The 23,070-nt window shown below is 42.2% G+C and overlaps 1 protein-coding gene across 12 annotated transcripts in view; it reads left to right on the top strand.

The window, feature by feature from the left end:
* Positions 1-23,070, top strand: part of CTBP2 (C-terminal binding protein 2) — a 199,465-nt gene that overhangs the window by 166,017 nt on the left and 10,378 nt on the right. For 10 of the 12 annotated variants that reach the window (XR_014548916.1, XR_014548917.1, XM_083616855.1 and 7 more), the window contains 4 exons: positions 9,977-10,131; positions 15,655-15,799; positions 19,729-19,935; positions 22,466-22,680. Coding sequence is in view for 10 of the 12 variants with exons in the window: in XM_083616855.1 (XP_083472981.1) it covers positions 9,977-10,131; positions 15,655-15,799; positions 19,729-19,935; positions 22,466-22,680 (722 nt within the window). In the remaining 2 variants the exon portion in view is untranslated. Of the gene's footprint in view, positions 1-100; positions 123-3,216; positions 3,784-9,976; positions 10,132-15,654; positions 15,800-19,728; positions 19,936-22,465; positions 22,681-23,070 lie in introns of those variants that run through there. The other 2 variants (XM_083616850.1, XM_083616849.1) reach the window with 2 other exon arrangements.

Raw genomic sequence — 23,070 nt, 5'->3', positions numbered from 1 at the left:
ATGAGAAGCAGGAACATAAAAAGATGCCTGATACTCAGTTAGCACAGAATCTACTACTCTGGAAGCAACACCTCTCCAGGGTTTTGGACAGGAGCCTTTTCCAGTGCTACTGGAAATGCCAGGTACTGAACCTGCAAGCTTTTGCATGAAAACAATGCACTTTTCCTCCAGGCCATAGCCCCTCCCCCAAAAGAATAAAGAGAGAACATATGAAGCTGCCTTATACCAAACTATTTGACCAATTAGCCTGGTGGTGTCTTCTCCAGCTAGTAGCAATCATCCAGGGTCCCAGGCAGAAAGGTATCCCCCATTGTTTGTTTCCCAATCCTTTTAACTAGAGACCCCAGGATTGAGCATGGGCCTATCTTCATGTAAAGCACATGGAGTTATGGTCCCTCCATGAACTGAGTGTCATCAGCAGACTGATAATCCATTGACTACAAGATTTTGCTTGGACCTCACTTCAGAAAAGAGCAAGATTTTTGTCTGAAACTGTCTGATTTAGCTTCAAAGGGGCTGTCTTTACAGTTTGGGGATTTTTCTTTTCTTTTCTTTTTAAGATTCACTTAATCTTCCCTATTGTTTTATGGTGTTTCGTTTGAAAATAGCATACATGAGAGAAGTACCCCCAGATAAAAAACCTGCCTAATTGTAGACAAATGGGCAGGGATTTTGATACTAGGCTCCTTTAAGTTCTTATTGGGGTTGAACTAAAAGGGATTTGCTTCTCTTCCTTTGGTTTTGTGGACAGCAATTTCATTATGAAAATAAGCATGCATTACCTCTAGGAAGGTAAAGTGCAGGTATGGCAGGGGGGATGAATGTTTGGGGGGGGGAGACAGCTTCAGTCTTGTGTTCTTTTCATTTGGCACAAAATGTCACAAGAACAAAGTGCAAAGCTGATTCCACAGGAATGGATCTGTGGGCATGGGGCACTGAGGCAGAATGATGAGGATGCCCAACATTTTCTAGAAACAGAAGTAGCAAAGTGGCACAGTACCTCAACATCCTTTCCCCAAAGTCTTGGCAAAATTATTCCCTCTGATTAGTCACAAAAGAGCTCTTCCTCTCCCCACCCCAACATTATTCTTATATTACATACTTGGGGCGAAGTGTTTCAAATTTTGCAGACATGTGGTCTGCTCAGTTTTTTAAAAAAACACTGGAATCTGCAGAGCACCTCAAAAGTGCTTCAGATGTCCTCTCTTTAGATTGGTGTGACCTGTTTTTAATCAGGCAAGCTTCTGATCTGTCTGCGACAGCCCCACTTAGATTCAGGATTTGTCCAAATATTTTGTACACCCCGGATGATATTCATGACATCACTCAACAGTTTTGTGTAAATGTTAAATAGTGTTGGAGACAAAATAAGAGCCCTGTGGTGCACTGTAATATAATGGCTATGGCGGCAGTAGACTTCCATCACAAATCCTGGAAACAGCAGGCCAATGAGGAGTGGAACCACTGGAGCACAGAATGCCTGTTCCCCATCCCAGATAGCCACTCCACAAGGATACTGTGCAGGATACTGTGATAAGTGGTTACAAAGGCTGCTGGGAGAGCCAGGAAAACCAGCAGAGTCATTCTTCTGGCAAAGGTTATCTAGTGACCAAACCCAGTCCATGCTAAACCTAGTTCTGAAGCTGTACTGATAGGAATCCAGATTATGTGTTATCTCAGAGTTCCTATCTACTTAGGCACCTTGTCCAAGAAGGATATATTAGTGATTGACCAGCTGATAGAACAATCTTCCTTAGCAGAGGTCTCCTTCAAGCTCTTCAGAAATGGTTACTCCTGGAGTCTGGTGGTCAGCCCTGCCATACTAGATGAGCAGGTAGGTGGGTTGACCAAACTCTTCCAGGTGCCTTGTGCACATCATTGGGACTTAGCAACTGAAATCCTTCCAGCAACACCTGATTGCATAATCTAGACACATTTACAGACTGTACTATAGGCAACGTGGCATTTAAAGACACTACAGATGTAAGCAATTTTAAACTTCAAAATTCATTTACATCACAGCAGATGGCATAGTTATCTGTACATTTAGGCACAAGCCAGTTAAAGCTAACCACTTAGAATTACAGTTGCTTTCAGTGGAAGGTTATGCATAAGTGTTTGCAGTGTATTGACAATCCAGCTTGTATTCTGATACCTTTCTTGCATCCTTTGTAATTTTCCCTTCTAGTCTGGTTCAAGTAAGAGCAGACTCTCAGCACCTGCCCATTCCATTTCACATGTGGCTTTTCACATGCCTTACATGAAAGTGGCTTCTTCTGTAAGACAGATTCTTCATCCAAGACCACTGACTGTCTTTATGTGGAGGTATCAGAACCACTTTCAAACCTCTGGGTTAGTCACTAAGTTTTGTGGAACATAAACCTTTCCCATTATTTTTAACCGTTTCATCTCACCTCTATGAATTCCATAATATCTTTTAAAAATTATGAGTATGTTTTGCTTAATTCTTATTAAGAGAGTGCTTGGATATCATTGTGCAAGATCCCATACAGTGTAGTATTTTTCTCCCCCAGATTTCTTCCTGCCCTTCAGGTTTAGCCTCTTAACTTATGGCCATCTGGATAAAGCCTTATGGTTTCCTCAACAACTCTCCACAACTTACTTTTTAAAACTGTGAAAATGTATTGGACACTGTTGGTTCCCCTTATAGCTCAGTCCCAGCAGACAGATACTGATGTTGCAGTACTAGACCCAGTCCCTGTTCCTAGATACTTAGCTGGCATGTTAGTCCTGCTAACTTGAGCATCTGTGTGGTTACTTGCAAAATATGTCACATGAGTGGCAGCAGGTGTCTGGCAAAGCCTTTGTGTGTGGCCTGAAGGGTGGGGGGCATCTATCTAAACTCCTGTTGGTGGCTGCTGTTTCTGCTGCAGCCAAAGGCATACACCCAAATACATAGCCTACGTTAACAGATCACGTTTCACTTTAAGTTGTGAAATAACGGGGCGTGGCACAGATTAAATATGTTTTTGAGATAACTAGGAAAGTGAGGCAAATGTACAAGTCAGTTATTTGGGGGAAGGGAGAGGGTGACATGTACAAACAATTCAGAGTGCACAGTGTAAAGTTTACTTGCTGTTATTATTTTGACCGGCACACACGTAATTTCATTCAAGGGCTGCCGGGGGAGTTGGGAGGGGGGACGACAAACTTTGATTAGTTAAAAGCAGCAGCAAGGTCTGGAGGGAGTGTTCGAAAGAGTTGGGAGCCGTAGAGAGGTGACTATAACTCCTCTAGCAATTTCAGACTATTCTTCTGTAGCAGGACAAAAGCCTTTTCTTTTGCTTCCCGTGTTCAAAGAGACATTTGTCTCGAGACTTTGCAGCTGTGGCCGTGGGGATGCTTGTTTGAAGATACCCCCTTGTAGGCGAGAGGAGAGTCGGCACACCGAACAGTAGTGTAGTATCTTATACTTTTTCTCCCCCTCCCTTTCCCTCTCTTATGCTTTTATTTCTCCTCCTTCTACTCCTCCTCCTCCTCCTCCTCCTCTCTACCATGTGCATTTTTTAATAAGATGAAGAATGTGGAGGCAACGTTTTCAAGGCAAGGGGAAATTTCCTGTTTTTCTTTCCTGTTTGTTTAATAAAGTGTGCCATTGACTTTTAAGAACTGCAGCGACTTTTGTTACAAGCGAGTAATTCAAGGCAACGCTTGGCTTGCTTCTTGATGCACTTTTTATATACTGCTGGAGAAGATGTTTAAATCCTTTTCACTTTTTTAAAAAGAAGAAGACGGCAACGAAGATGAAGCTGTGTGGCGTAGGCAAGTGAGATTAATAAGAATTAGGCAAATGGCTTCTTCTGCTTTTGTTTCGGTGAGATAGTACCAGCCGTCTTGCCTTCACACAAAGGCTGCCATTTACCAGGGAGTCCTCCCTAATTCTCTTGGCAGGGGTGCCATTGGAATCGGATACAAGTGGGTGGCAATGGGGAGGAGCTGCAAAAGAGGACAAGCAGGCTTTGTGTATTTTTTAAAAATGCAACAAAAGCACTTTATACATTGAGCTGGGTGCAACAAGCTGTGCAGCTTGTGAGTGGGATGGAGTAGTTTTGAGATCTCAGTGTACATAGAAAGCCCTCCCCCCGCTCCTTTCCTTAAAAGCTCTCCACTGAAACATTGGCTAAACTCCACAGAGAGCTGAAAAAGCCAGAAAATATTTATTGAACAATGCTTCTGACAACTGGCTTGATATTTGAAAGCTTTGGAAAGAGAAAACAGACAATCTTAATTTTGAAAACAATTCTGGGGCACCTTGTTGATATTCTGGTCAGAAAATTGGATTCGGTTTCCTTCCTATTGTACACACCCTTCTTTATTGGCACTTAGTTCCCGTTGAATAGAATGGTAGGCTTTTATTCCTCTGGCCCTTTCTCTGATTTGCTTTCTGTACATACAAAAACATGTAGTTTATCATCTCTCATTGTTTTACTTTCTAAAATGCTGCACTTTCTTTGATTCATGTCCCAGACAAATGTGGTCTAAAATGATGGTTGCAGAAGCAAGATGCATGGTTTCACAATATAAACAAAGGTGATAGAAGAAAGAGTGGCTTCCTACCTTTTTAAATTGCTACCTGATTTAAGCATTTCTACTTAGAAGATGAAGTAATTTGTTTTTGGTCCTTTGTGTTATCAATGAAGCATTTGCTACAGGAGCAACCATGGTGCACTTTATATATCATTTGAAACTATTCATTTGCTCCCCCCCCCCCAATTCTAACCCCTGGGCTTAGGTTTTGATACAGTATTTACAGGCATGAAAGCCTTCAAACTATCATTTATATTTTTTAAAGATTGGTATAACTAGAGCTTGTATATCTGTGTTTGCAGGGAAGGTGTGGCAAGAGGTCAGCTATTTTAATCATACTGTTGGGGCTGGGGGTCTTAACGTTGTGTTGCATGGTTTTGGGGGCTGCAATCAGTTCATGCTCTGTACTGAAAAGCAATTACTGGCACATCCTGTTCTCCTATTGCTCCCGTTCCAAAGTTTTGTTTCTGTCAAGTTGAAGTAATTGACTTCATCCAGTTGCTCTAAGCTGGAAAGTAAGAGGGAGAAATCTTTCTTAAATATTTTAGTCACATTTCCCACTAATGTTTATCTTTAGTCTTTTTTAAAAAAAAAATCAATGCAGGGGCTTGGCATTGTTTAAAAAGCTTAGGTCATCGGCGCTCTCAAACCTGCTATAGGAAAGAAGGTTATATTTCCCTTGCCTTGCTTAAAATCACTTATTTAATTGGGCAATAAAATTTGAGATAACTGCCTTTGGTGCTTGGCATTTTATGGTTTCAAGAAGCAGGCACTGACCCTAACTGTATTGTTGCTAGTAAATGTTTCCTGCTTTCCTAAGGAACTAAGCTCTGATTACAAATTATTGAGGAACATAGGAAGTGATACACAGTGTATAAACTGGCAGCCACAGTCTGAAGCCATTGTCCTGGTAGGGAATCTAGCTTCAATTATCCTCTGATTTGCTTCCCCATTCTGCCTTTGACAGTAACAAGGCGAGGCTGTCATTAAGTGATATTTTCAATCCTGGAGACTGTGCACCAGAGTCAAAGTACAGTCGGAGAGCTTTATTCAACCAGGAAGAAAGGTTAGTCGGGACAAAGCATAGCCATTCAGCTCTGGATTGTAAGCCTTACAGTTTTATGTGACCCCTCCCCCCTTTTATCCTGGTTATCTGCTTAGGGCAAGCTTCTTTCACTTATCCAAATCATCTCAGCACTCGGCCATGCATACTGTGACACAGTTGCACTTCCATCTGGATACAAGGCTGGAAGATGCATCACAGTCATACCTCTTGTTACGTTTCCCTCAGGTTAAATTTTTTCAGGTTGCATCCCGTGGCGACCCGGAAGTACCGGAAAGGGTTACTTCCAGGTTTCGCCGCATGCGCAGACGCTCAGAATGACGCCACGCGCATGCGCAGAAGTGGCGAATCTCAACCCGCACATGCGCAGACGCGGGGGAAGGGAAGCCTCCCTTCGCTCTTCTTCTTCTTCAGGGGTGGGCTCCTTCTCCACCCACCCCACTCCCACCAACAAGGTCTCTAGAGGTTGTAAAGCAAGCCAGACCATTTAGCAGCGACCCCATTCATTCCAGCAGCTGGCCATCACCCACTCCAAGCCTTGCGAAAAATATAATCACCATTACTACTACTACTACTACTACTACTACTACTACTACTGCCCTCCACCCATAGATATCAGGGTGGCTCACAGCCTGAAACTAGGGTACTAAGCACATGCTAAAAACTAGAACAAAGGCAAACCAAGCCAGCAACCCTCCTTCTCCCTTATTTGTGAAACAAGCCTGTTAATTGCCTATCCAACTAAAAAAACAGGCACTGAAGCTTTTTGAGATCAATGCAAGCTAAAAAGCATTGCAGGGGGTTGGGCTAGATGACCCGCAGGGTCCCTTCCAATTCTCCTTTTTTCTGAAAAACACACGCACAACCCAACTGTGGTCCCTCTGCAGTCCTCGCCCCAAGCAACTATGTGTGAGACTTGCTTCCCAGAAAGTGTGTCTTGTCTTGCTACCTGTGGTTTTTTGTCTCTTGTCAGCCCCCTCCCCTCAATCTATTCATATTCCTTTCTCCCTAATCTCCAATATTACATTTTCCTCTGGTTGAGACTTAAAACAGAAAGCCCTAATTCCCAACTGTGTTTCTTGCTGCAGTCCTACTGTCTACTCAGAAGTAAGATCCTATTTGATTCAGCAGGGCTTACTCTCAGGTAAGTGCAGTTAGGGCTGCAGCCTTTTTGACCCAAGTTTTGGGTCCTTTTTAGGTTCAAAATGTCACTGCTTTACACCCCCCCACCCCACCCCACAATATTCGAAAACGTTGGCTTTGTACTTAAACACAAATTGGCCGGGAACTTCATTGTCTGTGTCTTTATTAATTTATTTAAAGAACAACAAACTGGTGATTGCTTTAACTTTTTGATATGTGGTGATTTGAATCATGAGGATGAATTAGAAGAACTGCTGAGTCTTGAGCGAGTCTTGCTTTGGAATTGAGGACGTCATTAGATTTTCTTATGCCTTTTCATTTTATTTTGTTTTAAGGGCTGGTTAGAGATAATATGTAAGTGTGGTGTCAGCTCCCAAAAAGGGTCAACAACTCTGGGGAACCTTTCCTAAAAAAGGTTGACAACTCTGGGAAACGGGGGGGGGGAGGGGACGCCAGAGGGATCTTTGCAGTACAGCGCCGGATATGCTTAAGATGGCCCTGGTCAGAAGGCCCTCAGAACTGGACCTCAGTGTCTGGGCTGAACAATGTGGCTGGAGAGGCTTCTTCAGGTATACTAAATGCACAAGGCAAGAGCTGGGTTAAATTTCTCCTTAAATCCTCAAGCCATAACTTCTCAAAAGCCACTCCAACGCATTTCAGTGCCATAAGCACCTGTCTGCTCCCTTTTACCTCCATTTTACTCTGCTACTTTCCACACCTGTGAACCCCCCCGCTACCACTTTCCAAATAGCTCCCTCTCGGTCAAATTGGCCAGCAGCCCTAGAAGGCAGTTGGGGCGTCTAGGGGTGGCACAGATACCCATTGTAAGCCCTGCATCCAAGACAGGATTCTCATTTGTTCTATGTGTGGATCATCCTGTACTCCTGAAACGTTACACAGGTTAATTAAAACTCATTTCACTTAAGACCACTCTGGCATATTGCCCTTGCTTTCCTGTCAACATCCATATGCTATATATTGAGCTAATATGATATCTATTACATAGCACCCCAAATAGAAGAAGAAATGCAGTATTCTTTTTTCTTTGGCATCAGTTTTGTTGCTCTTTACCTTAGATGTTGCCCTTTTCCGGGCACAAGTGTTTATTTGGTCTTCATTTGGCATTCTGTCCAACTCAGTTAGATCATAGCTGTCAACTTTTCCCTTTTCTTGCAAGGAATCCTATTCGGAATAAGGGAATTTCCCTTTTAAAAAGGGAAACATTGACAGCTATTAGTTAGATCCTGGGGTGCTGTCTCAAATGCTGCAAGCCAAGGATCTCCATTTTAGCCTTTAAATCATGGGGCAGCTCAGAACTTCCATACCCACTTCTCAGGCTTGCATCCCGGAGAGGTCTCTTCGCAGTGCTAACACAGCGAAAACAACTCAGGAGGCAGCTGTTGCGAGTTACCAGGCATTTTCACAGTGACTCTAAGAACATCTTTAATATCTATCTAATGCACAAGTAGAGAACTTGGTCCCTCCAAATTCTGTTGGACTAGAGCTCTCACCATTCCTGGCCATTAGATATGCTAGTTGGACTCCAGTGATACTTGGAAGGCCACAGGTTCCCCTGCCCTAGTCTGAGGTATCACTTCTCTGTACTTTAAAACAATAAGAGGCTTACATATTTACAGATAAATGTAGCAATTTGTTTTAATAGAACAGGAAATTCAGTTAGTATTTGTCTTAACTTTTTGATGACTTGTAGGATTGCATGACATAGCTTGTTATGTATTTATAGCTTCCCTGTTAACTTAAACCATTCATGGATTACATTCTATAAATACTCTTTTCTTTTCTTTTTTTACTTTAGCACAGGAAAATCAAAGAGAGTGATTTTAAACAATCCAGTGTTTTATCAAAGGGAGTAATCTTAAATCACTCTTCTATAAAAATTTAGGAAGTCCCAGGCTTAACAGGGAGGTAATTCTAAAGCAATTAATGACGTATTCGAGTACTTAGATAGAGTTGCAGAGAATTCAATAGCATGTGTTGTAACTGAACTGTGGCCCTGAGTCTTTAAGAGAGGAAAAAACTAGTAAGATAACGCTAAGTTTCTTTGTCAGAAAAGCATCCCTCAGGGCAGCACTTTCAAAAGTGGCTTTCACTGTTTGAAGTTACTGGCCTATATCACACAGAGCCCCAGCTGTTTGTGTGCATGTTGAGAAGTGTGCTCTGAATGTCCGTACTCATCACGGTTTGTGGGCCACATCTAAAAAGTACAATGCATGCTTCAAGCTGAGGCCCAAAGAGGTATTGAGGTAAGCTCTGGCTTATAACCCCCTCCCCCGCAGGATTCTTGCTGTTGCTGTTGTTGGTGTTTTTTCCTTTCCTTGCAACAGCAAACCCTCATGCTACCTCAAAAACTGTTTATGAAACTCTTCTCTGCTTCAAAAACAGCATCCCATGCAGCAGGCCCAACAAAAATTCCTCAAGTAAAATAATAGGGAAATAATGTGGTGCACTTTGAATCAAATAATACCTCAAAGCCACTGGGCTTCAGTTCTTCACACAGTTGTGTGAAATCAGATTGCTGTCTACTTGGTAATGATGGTGTTTTAGATGTTGTGTTTAATGATATTTGGGGTTAGAATATAGCCTTTGTCCCATTTAAAGGACCTGGTCACTCATCTCCTCTGGGAATAAAGAGGTGTCTGTTCCACGTTGCTCTCCATTTTTCTAGTGGTCCTTTGTTTTTCCTCCCCTTAGAAACAAGGGGATGTTACACTACAATCTGTATTTTGGGAGCACCTGAAACTGTAGCATTGTTGATGCTAGTTGGGCTCAGTGCCTGGGTGGTAAATATAAAGAGCTCCATGCAGTTGTGACTGGTGGTCAGACTGCAGAAGGCAGGGAGATCCAACAGTAGGCAAAGTCACAGCCCCACTCCCTGGACTTACTCTTAGTAAGAATGCAAGTGGAGGGGCAGGGCAGGCTGAGGCTAGTTGAGGCAGTGTGCCATTTGCCCTAATAGACCAACCTCCACTGGCTCCATGTAAACTCCTGTACCATGTATAAGATTGCACTGCAAACTGTCCAAATGTTGATTCAGGTAGAGGTACAATAAAGAAACCGGAAGTTAAGCTCGGAATACCTTCTCAAGTAGCATCCTGGTCCTTTTATAAAGCCAATACTGCTTACTACAGTTTAAGATGAACCCATGCGGCAATCAGGGGTACTGTTAAGTTGGTTTAACACTTATTCTCCATTTGGTTCCAGGTATTCGCCCGCAAATAATGAATGGCCCTATGCATCCTCGTCCATTGGTGGCTTTACTAGATGGAAGGGATTGTACAGTGGAGATGCCAATTTTGAAGGACTTGGCTACTGTTGCATTCTGTGATGCGCAATCAACTCAGGAAATCCACGAAAAGGTAAAGAAAATGGTTTTGTAGACTGACCTAATGAGGGAGAGTATGGCTGTATAGCTTTGAATCCATTTCAGGTTCGGTTCCCCTTACCTGTACACTGCTTTATAGAGTAAAAATGACTAAGTTTTGTAATAAAGCAGTTTTGGATTACAAGAGGAGAGGACCGAATTTGTAATTGTGTGTGTTTGTTGATTTACTCTGCCTTTTCCTCTTTGTATTGCTGTTGCTCTTTTGATTAACAGAACTAACAGTGGATACCTGAAATGCGAATTCCTGATCTAAAGTTTCTTTGATGGCACCTGTCTAGGATTTTATGACCATGTTGGTTACTTAGGCAAAATCAATCTCTTGGATTCAAAAATTGACTGATCTTGTTAGATAGGCTTTAAAATAGGTGGGTAAGAGGGGAAAAGGTTAATGTAAACAATCTGCCTGGTCCAGGTGCTGTGTTCCTTGTGTTCAGTGTACTTGCAAACAGTGTGTGTTCATGAAGAACAGATTTAGCTATTCTGCCCCGATTGATTTTCTTAAATGATACAAAATCAATAGGCGAAAGCAAAGGAATTAATGTATAAAAGATCAAACATACTTGGATTTCATGTAAACATTAGATAACTGTCTTTCAGTAACCTTTTGAACCTGGATTGGCTAGGGACCCCATGAGGTAGAGGGGGTAAATGACTGAAGTAATAGAAATGAAGCCTTGTCAAAAGTGTCAAAATATGTAGCTTGAAAAGGCAAGCTAAGGTCCAAACTAGATACTATATGTACGCACGTGGATCCTTCTTCAAACAGCCCCTTTTAAACTAGCTTTGGGAGGGGGAGATTAGGAACAGAAAAGCAAAGCACTAGGGTTGTGCCCCCCTCCCCAAAACTGGTCCCCTGCCAGTCCTCTCCTCCCCACAGATTTCCACACGTGTGTGTGTGCTTTTGGGGGAGTATCAGCAGAACATTTTTAATTTTTGTATGTGAAACATCTTGTTTGGCCTTAAGGTAGCTACAATGTCATCCTGAATATATTTGGGAACAGCGCTTCCTTTAGGTTTTTAATTCAAGGACATTCACAGCTTCTATTTCGGTTATTCTGCTTCGTTGCTAATTGTACTGTATATGTGAAGTTTCTGTTACATCTTTGTATTATATTTTTATTTGCAGTGTTTTTGTTTTATCTTTTCAGGGAATATTTTGTTGTCCTTTTTTGTATTTTTGTTTTTAGCCTTCATCTGTAATGTTTTATTTTGAGATTTTGTGTGGAGTGTATGAGGTGCTTTGGGAGAGGCAGTATCTCTGCTGGGGGACACGTCATGCTCCTTGTTCACCATAAGTCTTCCCCCTGCACTGAGCTCTTGTCTGTGGCTCCTAGAAGCTGTTGGCTTGCGACAGTGGCCACACCCCAGAAATGGCTTTGACTGGCCAGCTAAACCAGGTGAAGGTAGCCAATGGATCTCAAAACCCCTGCATGCAAAGGCGGATTGAGCAGACGTGGGTCCAACTGTCAAGAAGACAGTTTCTGCACATGCTGTAGAGAGAAATGAGGGGCAGATAGGAAAGCAGATATACTCATTTGTGAGAAAGGCTTTGGAAGTAAACCCTGAGGAGCAATCCATACCCACTGCCTTACAGGACATCTTCAGGGAGAAAAAGTTAAGGATTAAACCCTACACAAATTCGTAGTGGAGTCCCTAAGGTGATTGGATTGAATACTTCCTTCCAGCAACTCCTGCAGCCAAGCTGATGCCAAATGTGTTGCTTTCCTTTCCTTCGGACCACATCAGTGAGGCCCAAAGGGGAGTCTTGTTGTCCGGGCAGCCCAAGACCTCCATTCACACTGCCAGGCTTGTGCATTGTTAGAGGTCACTTTGGTGCTTCAGATGCAGCAAAATCCATTTGACGTTTTAAGATAGGTTGCAAAGTGCTTAGAATTTTTAAAATCTTTTTCGGAACTGCAAACTGGCATAAAAATCATTTCAATAAATAAATAGACTAACAACAAAAAAAGGTTGCAGAATGCCACTTAGAGCCTGTTTAGATCATTACAATGTGGTGGATCCTTACCTCGACTTGTAAAAGCTGTTTCTATTTCCTGTATTAGTAGTTTTACTGGGCACATAATATAAAATCTGTAGAATTTGGCATTCGCTTCTCAAAAGATAATATCTGATTGTGTCCATCCATGAGTGGATGACTTCTGCTCATGCAATGGGACTTGCCTTCCTCTCACCCCCCCTTGCAGCCTTCATATCCCCCAAAAATCTGATTCAGAAGGGGTCTCAACCCTCTTGAGCAGTTTTGGAACGTGTGGGATGCTATAGGAGAGAAAAGAGGCAGGGAGTTCCTGCTGCAGGAACCAAGATCTGTTCACATGATGTTGGATATCACCCCTTATCTAATTCTCTTTTTATTGAGACAGGAATACGTATGTCTGATTCATAGAATTGTAGAGTTGGAAGAGATTCCAAGAGTCATCTAGCCCAACCCCCCACAGTGCAGGAATCTCCTGCACACAGTCCCCCATCCAGTTTGAAACCACACTGGACCCTGCTTAGCTTTGCAAATGTGCTCCAAGACTCCTGTTCCTCCCTCTTCTCCATCTTCCTCTCTCCACTGGCCAAGATTACTGGCTTTGGGAATCCCAGGCATCCTAGTCTTTCTTTCTTGTACTACTCTTTTCCTTCCCACAAGTGCATACATAATTTTATTTTTATACCCTCTTTCCATAGTTCAGACATGCTCAAGGCAGCTTGCAACATGAAGGAAATTACATAATTACAAGCATAACTAAATTAGTCATAAACAATAAATTAAACATCAAAAGTAAACAACCAAATTAAACAATTTCCACATAAACCGTAAGATCTCAAATAAAGATACAAAAATTAATATCAATGGCAGTAACAACCCATCCCCCTCAACAGAACTCCCTAAACAATACCCCAGCCTGTTCATCAGGCTCAGCTTTTGTAGTTGGAGTCAATCAGGGCCCCACCCTCCCAGGTCAGGTGGAAAAGGCCTGAAAGGCCAGGAGCAGGTCTTCCAGGATTCCAAATTCTCTGAAAAAATTGGATCTTAGGAGTGTAATAAACAATTCTGTATGATATCTTTGTCCCGGAACACTATGTATGTTTGTTTTGGATTATTTATAAACCTCTAAACACTACAAAATGCCGCAGTGGTGTACAATAAAAACACAACATATCAATGGATATCTTTGCACAAAGAAGGGTTGACCTGAAAAGTTGTTCACCCTGAATGCCATGTAGAAAGAGATACTTCTGGGTGAGCAGAAGGCTTGAAACCTAAGTCTCCTAGAAATGCAGATAAAGGGGAGGAGGAGAGGGGAGAATGACAAGATCAGAAATGACGGGGTGGAGGTGGCAGGCAAATCCTTAGAAGGCTTACTGTCATTCATCGCTCAGTCTGTCCTTATAATGCTCCTGACCTAAGGAATTATCCCTCGGTAGGGCAGCCTTCAGCGCTAGTTTAAATAATCAGCAGCAAATAGCCTGGTCAATACAAATGTAGAGCTGTATCCAAGGTATCTTAAGCATGTTGCCTGTTCAAAGCTTTTTCTGTTTTCTGTTTTCATGCTGTGTTTACACTGAGTACGGAATAATGAGGGTGAATATAACTTTACTCTTAGTGACTCTCTGGCAGACAGTATAAATCTGTGCATTAGAGTGTAAATCCCGTTGGGGCATGTAGGGCCTTCTGATCTGTAGTATCCAGTCACATGAGGCCAACTGGATGTCAGAGGCTGTTGTTTTATCTCTTTCTCCTCCCCCTCTTAACCACTGTCTGGAAACTTCATATTTCCTTTATCATACTTCCCTTTAAAATTAGATTATAACCATCTCCCAAATACAAATCCTGCCTTCTCTTTTCTCAGTTTTCATCAGCTCGTGTTAGTGTCATAGTAGCTCATCTACTAGGCACTGAGAGAGCACATTTGTGGCTTGGTGATGGCTTTTGCTCAGCTTATGGAAGAGCCCAACTCAGCATTCAGTCTACTAGCAACCAGCTGGGAATGAAATGATCTGGATTTTGGTTGAATACAATACCATTCAGGAGGACAGTTCATGGCATCTGGTTTATAATAAAACGCTGGAATATATAGAACTGCAGTTAATATAAAGTGAAACATATTACCTCAATATTCAGAAGTGCTCATTAACAAATGTCTAGCTAACATAGGCTAGAAACAGAGGACCAGCTATCAAGTGGATTTTTCAATTTTCGCTTTTTAAAAAAGTGTAGGGGTATTTCACCATCCCTTGCATCAGTGAAGATTGGTAGTGTGTGATAAAAATTACCTCTATCAAGCGCCTTTCTTTCATTAACTACATTGTATGATGGTCATGTGTATTAATCCAGAGGTTCTGCTGTATTTGAGTTGTATCCAACTAAGTTATACGCAGATTGGACCCATTGAAATTATTATTTTAATTTGGTCTACTTTGATTAAGACTAGCATTGGATGCAACTCTCTGTCAGTAAGTACCATAGAAAAGCAGGGCAGCCTCATGGGCTGCAGAATTCTAGTCAACCAGTGAGTGAGTATCCAAAGTGAGAAGTATTTTTTGATCTAGCTTTTGTCCAGAACAGTTTCATCTTTGTCTCCCACATGTTCAATTCAGAGCCCGTATATGTAGGGTGCAGTCTGGGGGCTAGAGAAGGGGACTGCAAATGCCTCCGGAAGTCCAATATTTACTTGATCTAGGGGGGAAATCAGTCCTTTCATCACCCAGTAATATATATTTGTGGATTTTCTGGTATCCTAAGGGATAGCGTAGAGGCTAAAATAAACTTCCAGCTGAGAAAGAGAACAGGAGGTAGTTAGTGATGGATTGAGCTGGCGGCCAGTTGCACTGACCGTTTGGAGAAGTCACACTTCCTTTTCTACCATTTACATTACTGTTGTTAAAAGAGAAGTAGCCTACATCACCAGGGATTTGAGAGTGTTTAGATATGCAAAGATCTAGATATTGTTGAGTATTATTTTGATGGAGGTATTATCATGGGACTACATGGGGGCATATAGTACACTCGATACAATCCAGGATCTAATGCAAAATATTTCTAGAACTGAAAGATTATCCAGGGGCAGAGGCATTCAGAGGGGAAGCAGTGATGTATTTCTATTTTTGACAATAGACAAAAGAGCGCAAAGCACACGCAGAATCTCACTGCTTATGATTCTAGTTTGGGCAGTGACCCTATTCCACCTAAGTTCTTCCAGAGTTTAAGCCTCTTGACTGATTCAAATGAAGACTGATCCTTTGGGGCAAAATTTCATACATACATACTTGCACACACGTACACACACATAGTGAGAGCTACTTTATTCTGGAGTTCTTTAGGGTTTTCATTATTACTTGGGAGTCTTTAACCACTTAATCAGATTGAACCAAGTGCCTTGCTAGATATTTGTGCATGACTCATCACCGGACTTCAACAGCTGTTACCGGAACATGGCCATCTGCTTCACTAATGTCTATTATTTCCTTCTTTTTTGTGTGTGTCTGTTAGGTTTTAAATGAAGCCATTGGAGCAATGATGTACCACACTATCACTCTCACCCGGGAAGACCTAGAGAAGTTCAAGGCCTTACGAGTCATTGTTCGAATAGGCAGCGGTTATGACAACATAGACATCAAAGCTGCAGGGGAACTTGGTATGTTTTAGACGTAACTTCAGTGCCTCCTCCTTAACTAAGTTTTTGGTTTTCATTCTAAGTAGAACAAATTACTTGATTGTCTCAGAATCATGTTTACAGCAGGTTTCTGGTTGGAGTGACTTTGATTCCATCCCTGCATACGACAAAGCAGCTCTGTTTTGCTTGCTGTCATGCAGCTGCTTCAAAGACCATATGGGAACTCCAGTGCAGATAGCACAGTTTTATTGCAGCTAAGGGCTTCCACATTCTCAACTGTAAACTGAATAAAACATCGTGCAATGTTCTGATGGGACATGAAGCTCCACTGGCAGAGAGATGGTCCATAGATTACTATGGTGTGGGTTACTTTGCCTCCTCCTTTCTGGTGGCTGCTGCCTGTTGCATACATGGATAGCTTGCCAGCACAGATACAATACCATAGAGCAACATCCATGTCCATGCAAGCATTTGATTAGACACTAATGCTCCAGATCAACAGTTGGCAAGTTTCTTCAAAAAAAAACATTGTTTAACAGAATGGCCTGGCATGTAGACAATAGTCCCCTTGGTTTTAAATCTCTTAGCAATGAAGTCTCTTTTTGCCTGACAACAAACATAGGCAACTAATTATGTTATCCTTAACTAGATTTAAGAATTATAACATATTGGCCATTTCTGTGTGCTACTAAAATGCTAGTGAGCTGTTTGCAAGCAGCACCGTTAATTGTTTTATCACTAATGAGTGCCACTGCATTAGCATATAAAATAAAATTGATCTTTATAGGGTGCCAGCTGTATATGTTTGTCGATAGGGTGTCATTAAAGTGATTAATTGCTACGGAGTACTCCATTGTAAATCTTAATAAAACTAAAGAAACACACATTCTCTGCAGCAGGCATTCTAAACAAGACACTTTGCTGGATCATCTACAGGGTTTTTTTTTCTTATTTAAAAAAATCCCTAACTTGCCTGAGAGCTCTTTGCTGTTTTACTTACAGCATGACTTTGCTGTCAGAGATTTGTAGACTGAGAAGCTTCTCATGGATTTTTTTGTTGTTTTTTTTTAAGTAATCAAGGGCTGCCATGTACATTTTGAAATTTTCCTTCTGATGGCTCTTTCCCTGTCTCCAGTCCACTGCTGTTCTATGCATATAGTGAATGAAATAATGGGGGGAAAAGAAAGAAAATATAATCAGATGTAATTCTAACTGCTTTAATTGTGTGTGTGTGAACCCTACATCTATATATTTACTATATCCATTGGGAAGATTTTTAGTCCAGTGAAGAGCCACCACTGGCATTCTTGGTTAAAAGACCTCAGGTAGTTGGCTTGTAAAGACTCTGTCGGAATTGGCACAAGTGATCTAGGTGGAATATTGGTTCAGCTCGTTATTAGATAGCTATTTATCCTTGTCCTATAGCAGTGTAACATTTAAAACAGGAAAACCACTGACAGCAGAGAGAAAAATGCCTACTGGCACCTGAAGCTTTGGGGCCTTGTTGACATTTAGGTCTTAATGTATGCGTTGCAATTCCATCTTGTTTTTTCTCCTTATTTTGGTACATTGCCCATGGCAAACTTTTGGTAGCTATTAAAAGTTATACATTTACTTGAATGCTTTGCATCTTTTTCCATACCACCTCCAGCTGCCCTTATCTGTAGCATGAAGTGAGCTACTTCTGCCACTTTTCCTGTGAATATTTGCCCAGGCTGATTTAAGGGGAAAATACTGTTATAGGGAAGCACCAAACTACAGTGGGAAGTGCAACTGTGCGCTGTAGTCAAGTGTAGACATTAGAGCAGGCATATGCAAACTCGGCTCTCCAGATGTTTTGGGACTACAACTCCCATCATCCCTAGCTAACAGGACCAGTGGTCAGGGATGATGGGAGTTGTTTGCCTATGCCTGCATTAGAGTGTCAAGCAAGGGATGGCTTCAAGACACTCCAGAGCCATGAAGCTCACCAGCTGACCTCCCCCAGCAAGCAATATGTACATATTATTCAATGTTTCATACACAGCATGTTTGGCGATCGCTTTCAGGCCAATGAATAGCTCTTTAATGCTATTTTTAAAATTGTATATCGATAAAAGGACTAAGTCTGAGAAACGGGATCAAGTTGAGTTTTGTTTTTAAAGTACTTTGGACAGATGGAGGAAAGTATGCTAATGCCATAATTCCTGGTGCGATGGGGACATAATTCTGCGGGCCTGGAAAAGGAGCAAATTGTGCTGAACTTTTCATTCTCTGGAATCCTGGCAGGAGTCAGTCCTGTGCTGAGTGAACATTGTTAATGCTTTGCCAAAGCTGCTTACACTACTTAACCCTAGTATCTCACCTTGCATGTCTTGGCATTACCTTGGGTAGCAGCTCCATCCTATGAAGGTGAATAATCTTCCTGCATGTAGAAGGGGCAGGAAAAGCCATATCACTTAGCAGCCTCATTTGAAATCTTAAGGAAAGGATGACTTAAAAGGAGTAAGGAGTGTTAGAACTGAGACAGGGATGGGGAACTTGTGGCCCTCCATATGACCACAGTTCCCATTTCCCCTGACCATTGGTCATGATGGGTTGGACTGGTGGCAGTTGGACTCCCACCAGCATCTGAGAGTCACTGGTCTAAGAGCTTCCACAAAGCAGCATTTAATTTTAAACCCTAGTTGGTTTAAGATCAGCCCCATGTGGTGATATTGTGTGGAATCAGCTCAGTTTTGATTTATTGCTTATAATCACCAGTTGTCACATTCTGAAGTAGGATAGATGGTCAGCATATAACAAACAAGATGCTTTTTCCTGCGTGCCTTCTAGAGCAGACGTTCTATAATCCACAAACACTAGTGGTCTGTGAGTTCCATTCCAGACATCCACAGGAAGGTTGGAAATAGTTGACAATATATGAATTTGGCCCTGAATTTTTCATAAATTTGTTCTTTGTCAAAGTAGCCTTGTTTGGGGAGGGTGGGTGGGGGGATGAAACAAGTTTAAAAGGGCCTGTCCTTAGCCATGGTTTTCATACTGTGGTGCTGGTACAGTCTACTAAAATTTTCATACAACATTTCCCCTTTCCTTTGAGTTTTATTCATGAGTTAGATGCACCATAACTTAGATGCACTAGACAAAGGTCATAAGGACCATCAGCTTCAAAGCTCATAAAAATGGCCAGAACAGGCACATGGTAACGGATTCTCAGAACTCTAAGAATGCCGCTGGAAGGGTTGTTCGCTTTAGGCTGTAGCTCAATGGCAGGGCGTGTGTTCTGCATATAGAAGGCCCCAGGTTCAATTCCTGGTGTCTGCAGTTGAAAGGATCAGGGAGCAGGTGAGAAAAAACACCCTTCTTTTCCAAAGAGCTGCTGCCAGTAGGAGTCAACAGCATGGGGCTAGGGAAACCTGGTATAAGACAACTTCCTATGTTCCTTGGCCTGGTTCCAAGCAGAAGGAACCTACAGTGGCTTAGAACTTACAGTGTCTTTCTATGCTCAGGGACTTCAGCACCACCACATAAGAAGAGCCTTCTGGATCAGGTCAAGGGACCATCTAATCCTGCATCCTATTTTCACAATGGCCACCCAAATGCCTGTGGGAAACACTGGAGCAGGACCTGAGCACAAGAGCACTCCCCCTCTCCTGTGGTTTCCAGCAGCTGTTCTTCAGATGCATTGCTGCCTCCAACCGTGAAGGTTGGGGATAGCTCTTGTGGCTAGTAGCCATTAGTAGCTCTTTGTTCTCATGTTAAAGCTGCAGCATACAACATGGGTCTGGATTCAAGCCTTCCGATATTACGCATTATGAATTGTTCCAAGAGATCATAGAGAACATAGTTAACTTGGAACACCATGCTAGTGGCCTTCAAAGTATTTTTTAAGTTTGCACTAGTGTGAAACCTTGAGATTTCCGGGCCACAGTCTTGATCACTAAAATGTAGGTTTCTGCCCCATTCACCAGGAATTGCTGTTTGCAACATCCCCTCGGCTGCAGTAGAAGAGACGGCAGACTCCACGATGTGCCATGTCCTGAATCTCTACAGACGGAACACTTGGCTCTACCAGGCACTGAGGGAAGGAACCAGAGTGCAGAGCGTGGAGCAGATTCGGGAGGTGGCTTCTGGAGCAGCTCGTATTAGAGGCGAAACCCTCGGCCTAATTGGATTTGGTATGTTTATTCAAAATGGGTCACATTTCTTTCACTAAAACAACAGGGGGTTGGGCTTTACAAGGAGATCTGCATGGATTCTGACATCGTGTTTGGCAACTGCAACATTTGCTTGAGGAAGCTGCAGCCTTGCACAGTGCGTGTTGAAGGAGGAGGCGGGTATTTAAAATCTCCGGCTGTTTTTCTCTCAGAGAAAAATATCATTTATGCAATTTGCAGAATTCAGCTAAAACGTCTGCTTGCTTTTAGCACACACAGAAGCCCTGCTTGTGAGGGGCTCAGAGCTCCTGAGTTCAACTGTTCCAGTACAATGCAAAACAAGGAGCACAGCCTCATCAGCCGATGAGACTAGAGATGCTCAATTGCAAACTCTGTGAGCTATGGTCACTCTCCAGTAGTTGCTGTTGAGACTCAGTACTCTTTTGGTTCACCCCACCTCCGTGAACACTCAGTATAAATTTGGCAAACTAATAGGCATTTGTGCATATTTTTCTCCAACTTCTTCTACACCAGGCCCCGAGTTGTACATTTGTGCAGTGTCCTTTAATGAGTAATTGCAATCAAAGATAGGTGTGCTTCTTCCATTTCATCTGTTCAGAAATATGGCAGTCAAGAAAGGGAGAGAGAGAAAAAAACCCCATCCCAGCGGAATCCACATTATTTTATTCCATTCACCTACTTTCCAACATGAAGGCATGATTACGTCTGGTTATTTGGCTTTCTCTCCATTTTCTGAAAAGAAGACTCCTATCTTGATGTAGAAGTCGGTTAGTTGAGCCCAGGCGGTGACATTGAATTGGAATGACATTGTGGATAATGACCTGCTGATTGCACTGCAGCTGTCCCTCTTTATCAGAAGAGCCTTATTAAACCTTTGCTTCCAAACCATGACAGTTGTCTTAGTCATGCCCAATTAAATAGCCATTCAGCAAGAGCACAGAAGGAAAGGGTAGGGGGGAGGAGGCTACAGCAAACAAGTTGCTCTTATAATAAATAAGGCTCAGAGGGGTTTTGTTGTTGTTGTTGTTCTTCTACCAAAGATGATCATAATCAGATTTCCTTAACATGACTTCCTCTTTTAGGTCAGAGGCTTAAATGTGGCTAGAACCCAGCACTTTAATTACCACTGTGGGTGCGGAAGATCTGCACTCTAGTACTTTTGATAAGCTGTGTTACTTCTTTGCAGTGGACATTTATTCCTTGCCCGCTAGAGTTCCCTCCTTCCAGTTTGAGAATTTGGCATTACACTAGTGTTGCATTCCCTTTATGGATTCATATAGCAATGTCTGTTCATTTTAATTGCATCTGAAGTGCATTGGCAAATAGTTAATGGACTTTTTAAAAAAAATAATGCCATAGCTGCTTGTATTCTAAAGGCAGATTCAAATAATGCCCTTATACACGCTGCATTACATGGTTCATGTTTGAACCTTCAACTAAGTTGGCAGTTAGACTCTGTCCTAAGAATCCAGCTCTTGGAGATTTAAAACCTAACAGTAGGGAAGGAGAAAGACAGAAATCATGATGTTCTCTAATACCCTCTTGCTCATGTAAAAATATCAGTATACCTGGATGGGTTTCTAGTATGTTGTCCCCTCTTTCCCCCAACCCAATTTTGCATTACAGTAAATGAAATTCCAGGTCAATTGACATGAGGCAGTTGTCAAGTGCTTAGGGCAAGGTGCCAGCATTTAAAAATATATAATGAGTAACAGGTAATGAGTAGTGGGGGCTTGCTGATAATAGCTATCATTTGTATATTCATGGTATGCATTTGTGAATTCTTGCAGTCTAAAAGAAGAGCTATTGTCCATATCACCTTTAAAGGGAGATCAGGACAGTATTATTACTATGCCACTGGAACAGGCTTTGCACACCTTGTGACCCTATGAACTAAACGTAGCCCACTGGCCACTACAGAAACTTCCATTTCTGTAGTGCCAGAAAAAAGTAAGCCAATAAGACCATAAAAAGTCAAAATCATTGAAATGACAGGACAGTGCAGGTAGGCTTTCTGTTCTTAGCATTCACAGGGAGTTATTTTCTTGGTTATAGAGCATTTCAGTGCTGGTCAGTGAGGTGAATGATACCTGGGCCCCTCAATTTAATTTTAAATTAAATTAAAAATGTACCACAAATATAAAGCTGCTACAGATTGGCCATGTTGCAAACTCGCTGCCTATTTATGAAGCCTGCTGGTATGGTAGCCCAGCATTTATTGGGCGTGTGGCAGATAGTAAGATGCATGAAGCGAGTGGTAAAACTTGCAAAGTGCCTCTCCTTGGCTCTGACCAGTGTGCTAGTATCATTTCCTCCCATATTTCAGGTGCTGCATTTCAGCAGCACTAACACAGGGATATAACACAGGAGAGAATCAGTGCGGCATGAACACCTTTGCTGTGGTCAGAGAAAGCGTTTGGCAGCAAGTCGTGCCAATTGGTACCATTCAATGCACCCGTTGGAATTCATGCAGCGAATGCCAAGCCTATTATGACAACTCTCTGCCTTTTTCTTTTTTCTTTTGGCTTAGGTCGCACTGCGCAAGCAGTTGCAGTTCGAGCCAAGGCGTTTGGCTTCAATGTGATCTTTTATGACCCATACCTGCAGGATGGCATAGAAAGGTCCCTGGGAGTCCAGCGGGTCTACACACTCCAGGATCTGCTGTACCAGAGCGACTGTGTGTCGTTACACTGTAACCTCAATGAACATAATCACCACCTTATCAATGACTTTACGATTAAGCAGGTAATTCTGAATGGAGGAGGATCATCTTGTTGGCTCCAACTGCGCTCTAGGAATGTGTGGCTGCTGAGGTCTGGAATTCCTGCTGGCACAGTGATAATGCCAAGCAGCTGCAAACAATAATCATATGCATTTTTACCTTTGGGATAGTTGAGAGTTATAGCTAAACTGCTCATCTGTCTTTTGCACATTATATATGTTAAGTGATGGAACTTAAGCAGGTTGGTTTAATGCTTGCCAGTAAATTACAGTTAGCAGCCTAACGTTGCAGAATGTAACACACCTACAATACTTTTCACTTTATTTGCTCTAGTCATTTGGTCTTGTTGGCGCAAGACTTGCTTACATCAATGGCTTATTTGAAATAGTGTATTTTGAGGAACTGGGCTGGAG

This window comes from Podarcis filfolensis (assembly GCF_964270895.1).
Source record: "Podarcis filfolensis genome assembly, chromosome: 5".
Taxonomy (NCBI): Eukaryota; Metazoa; Chordata; class Lepidosauria; order Squamata; family Lacertidae; genus Podarcis; species Podarcis filfolensis.
This window is presented reverse-complemented; position numbering and strand designations above follow the sequence as displayed.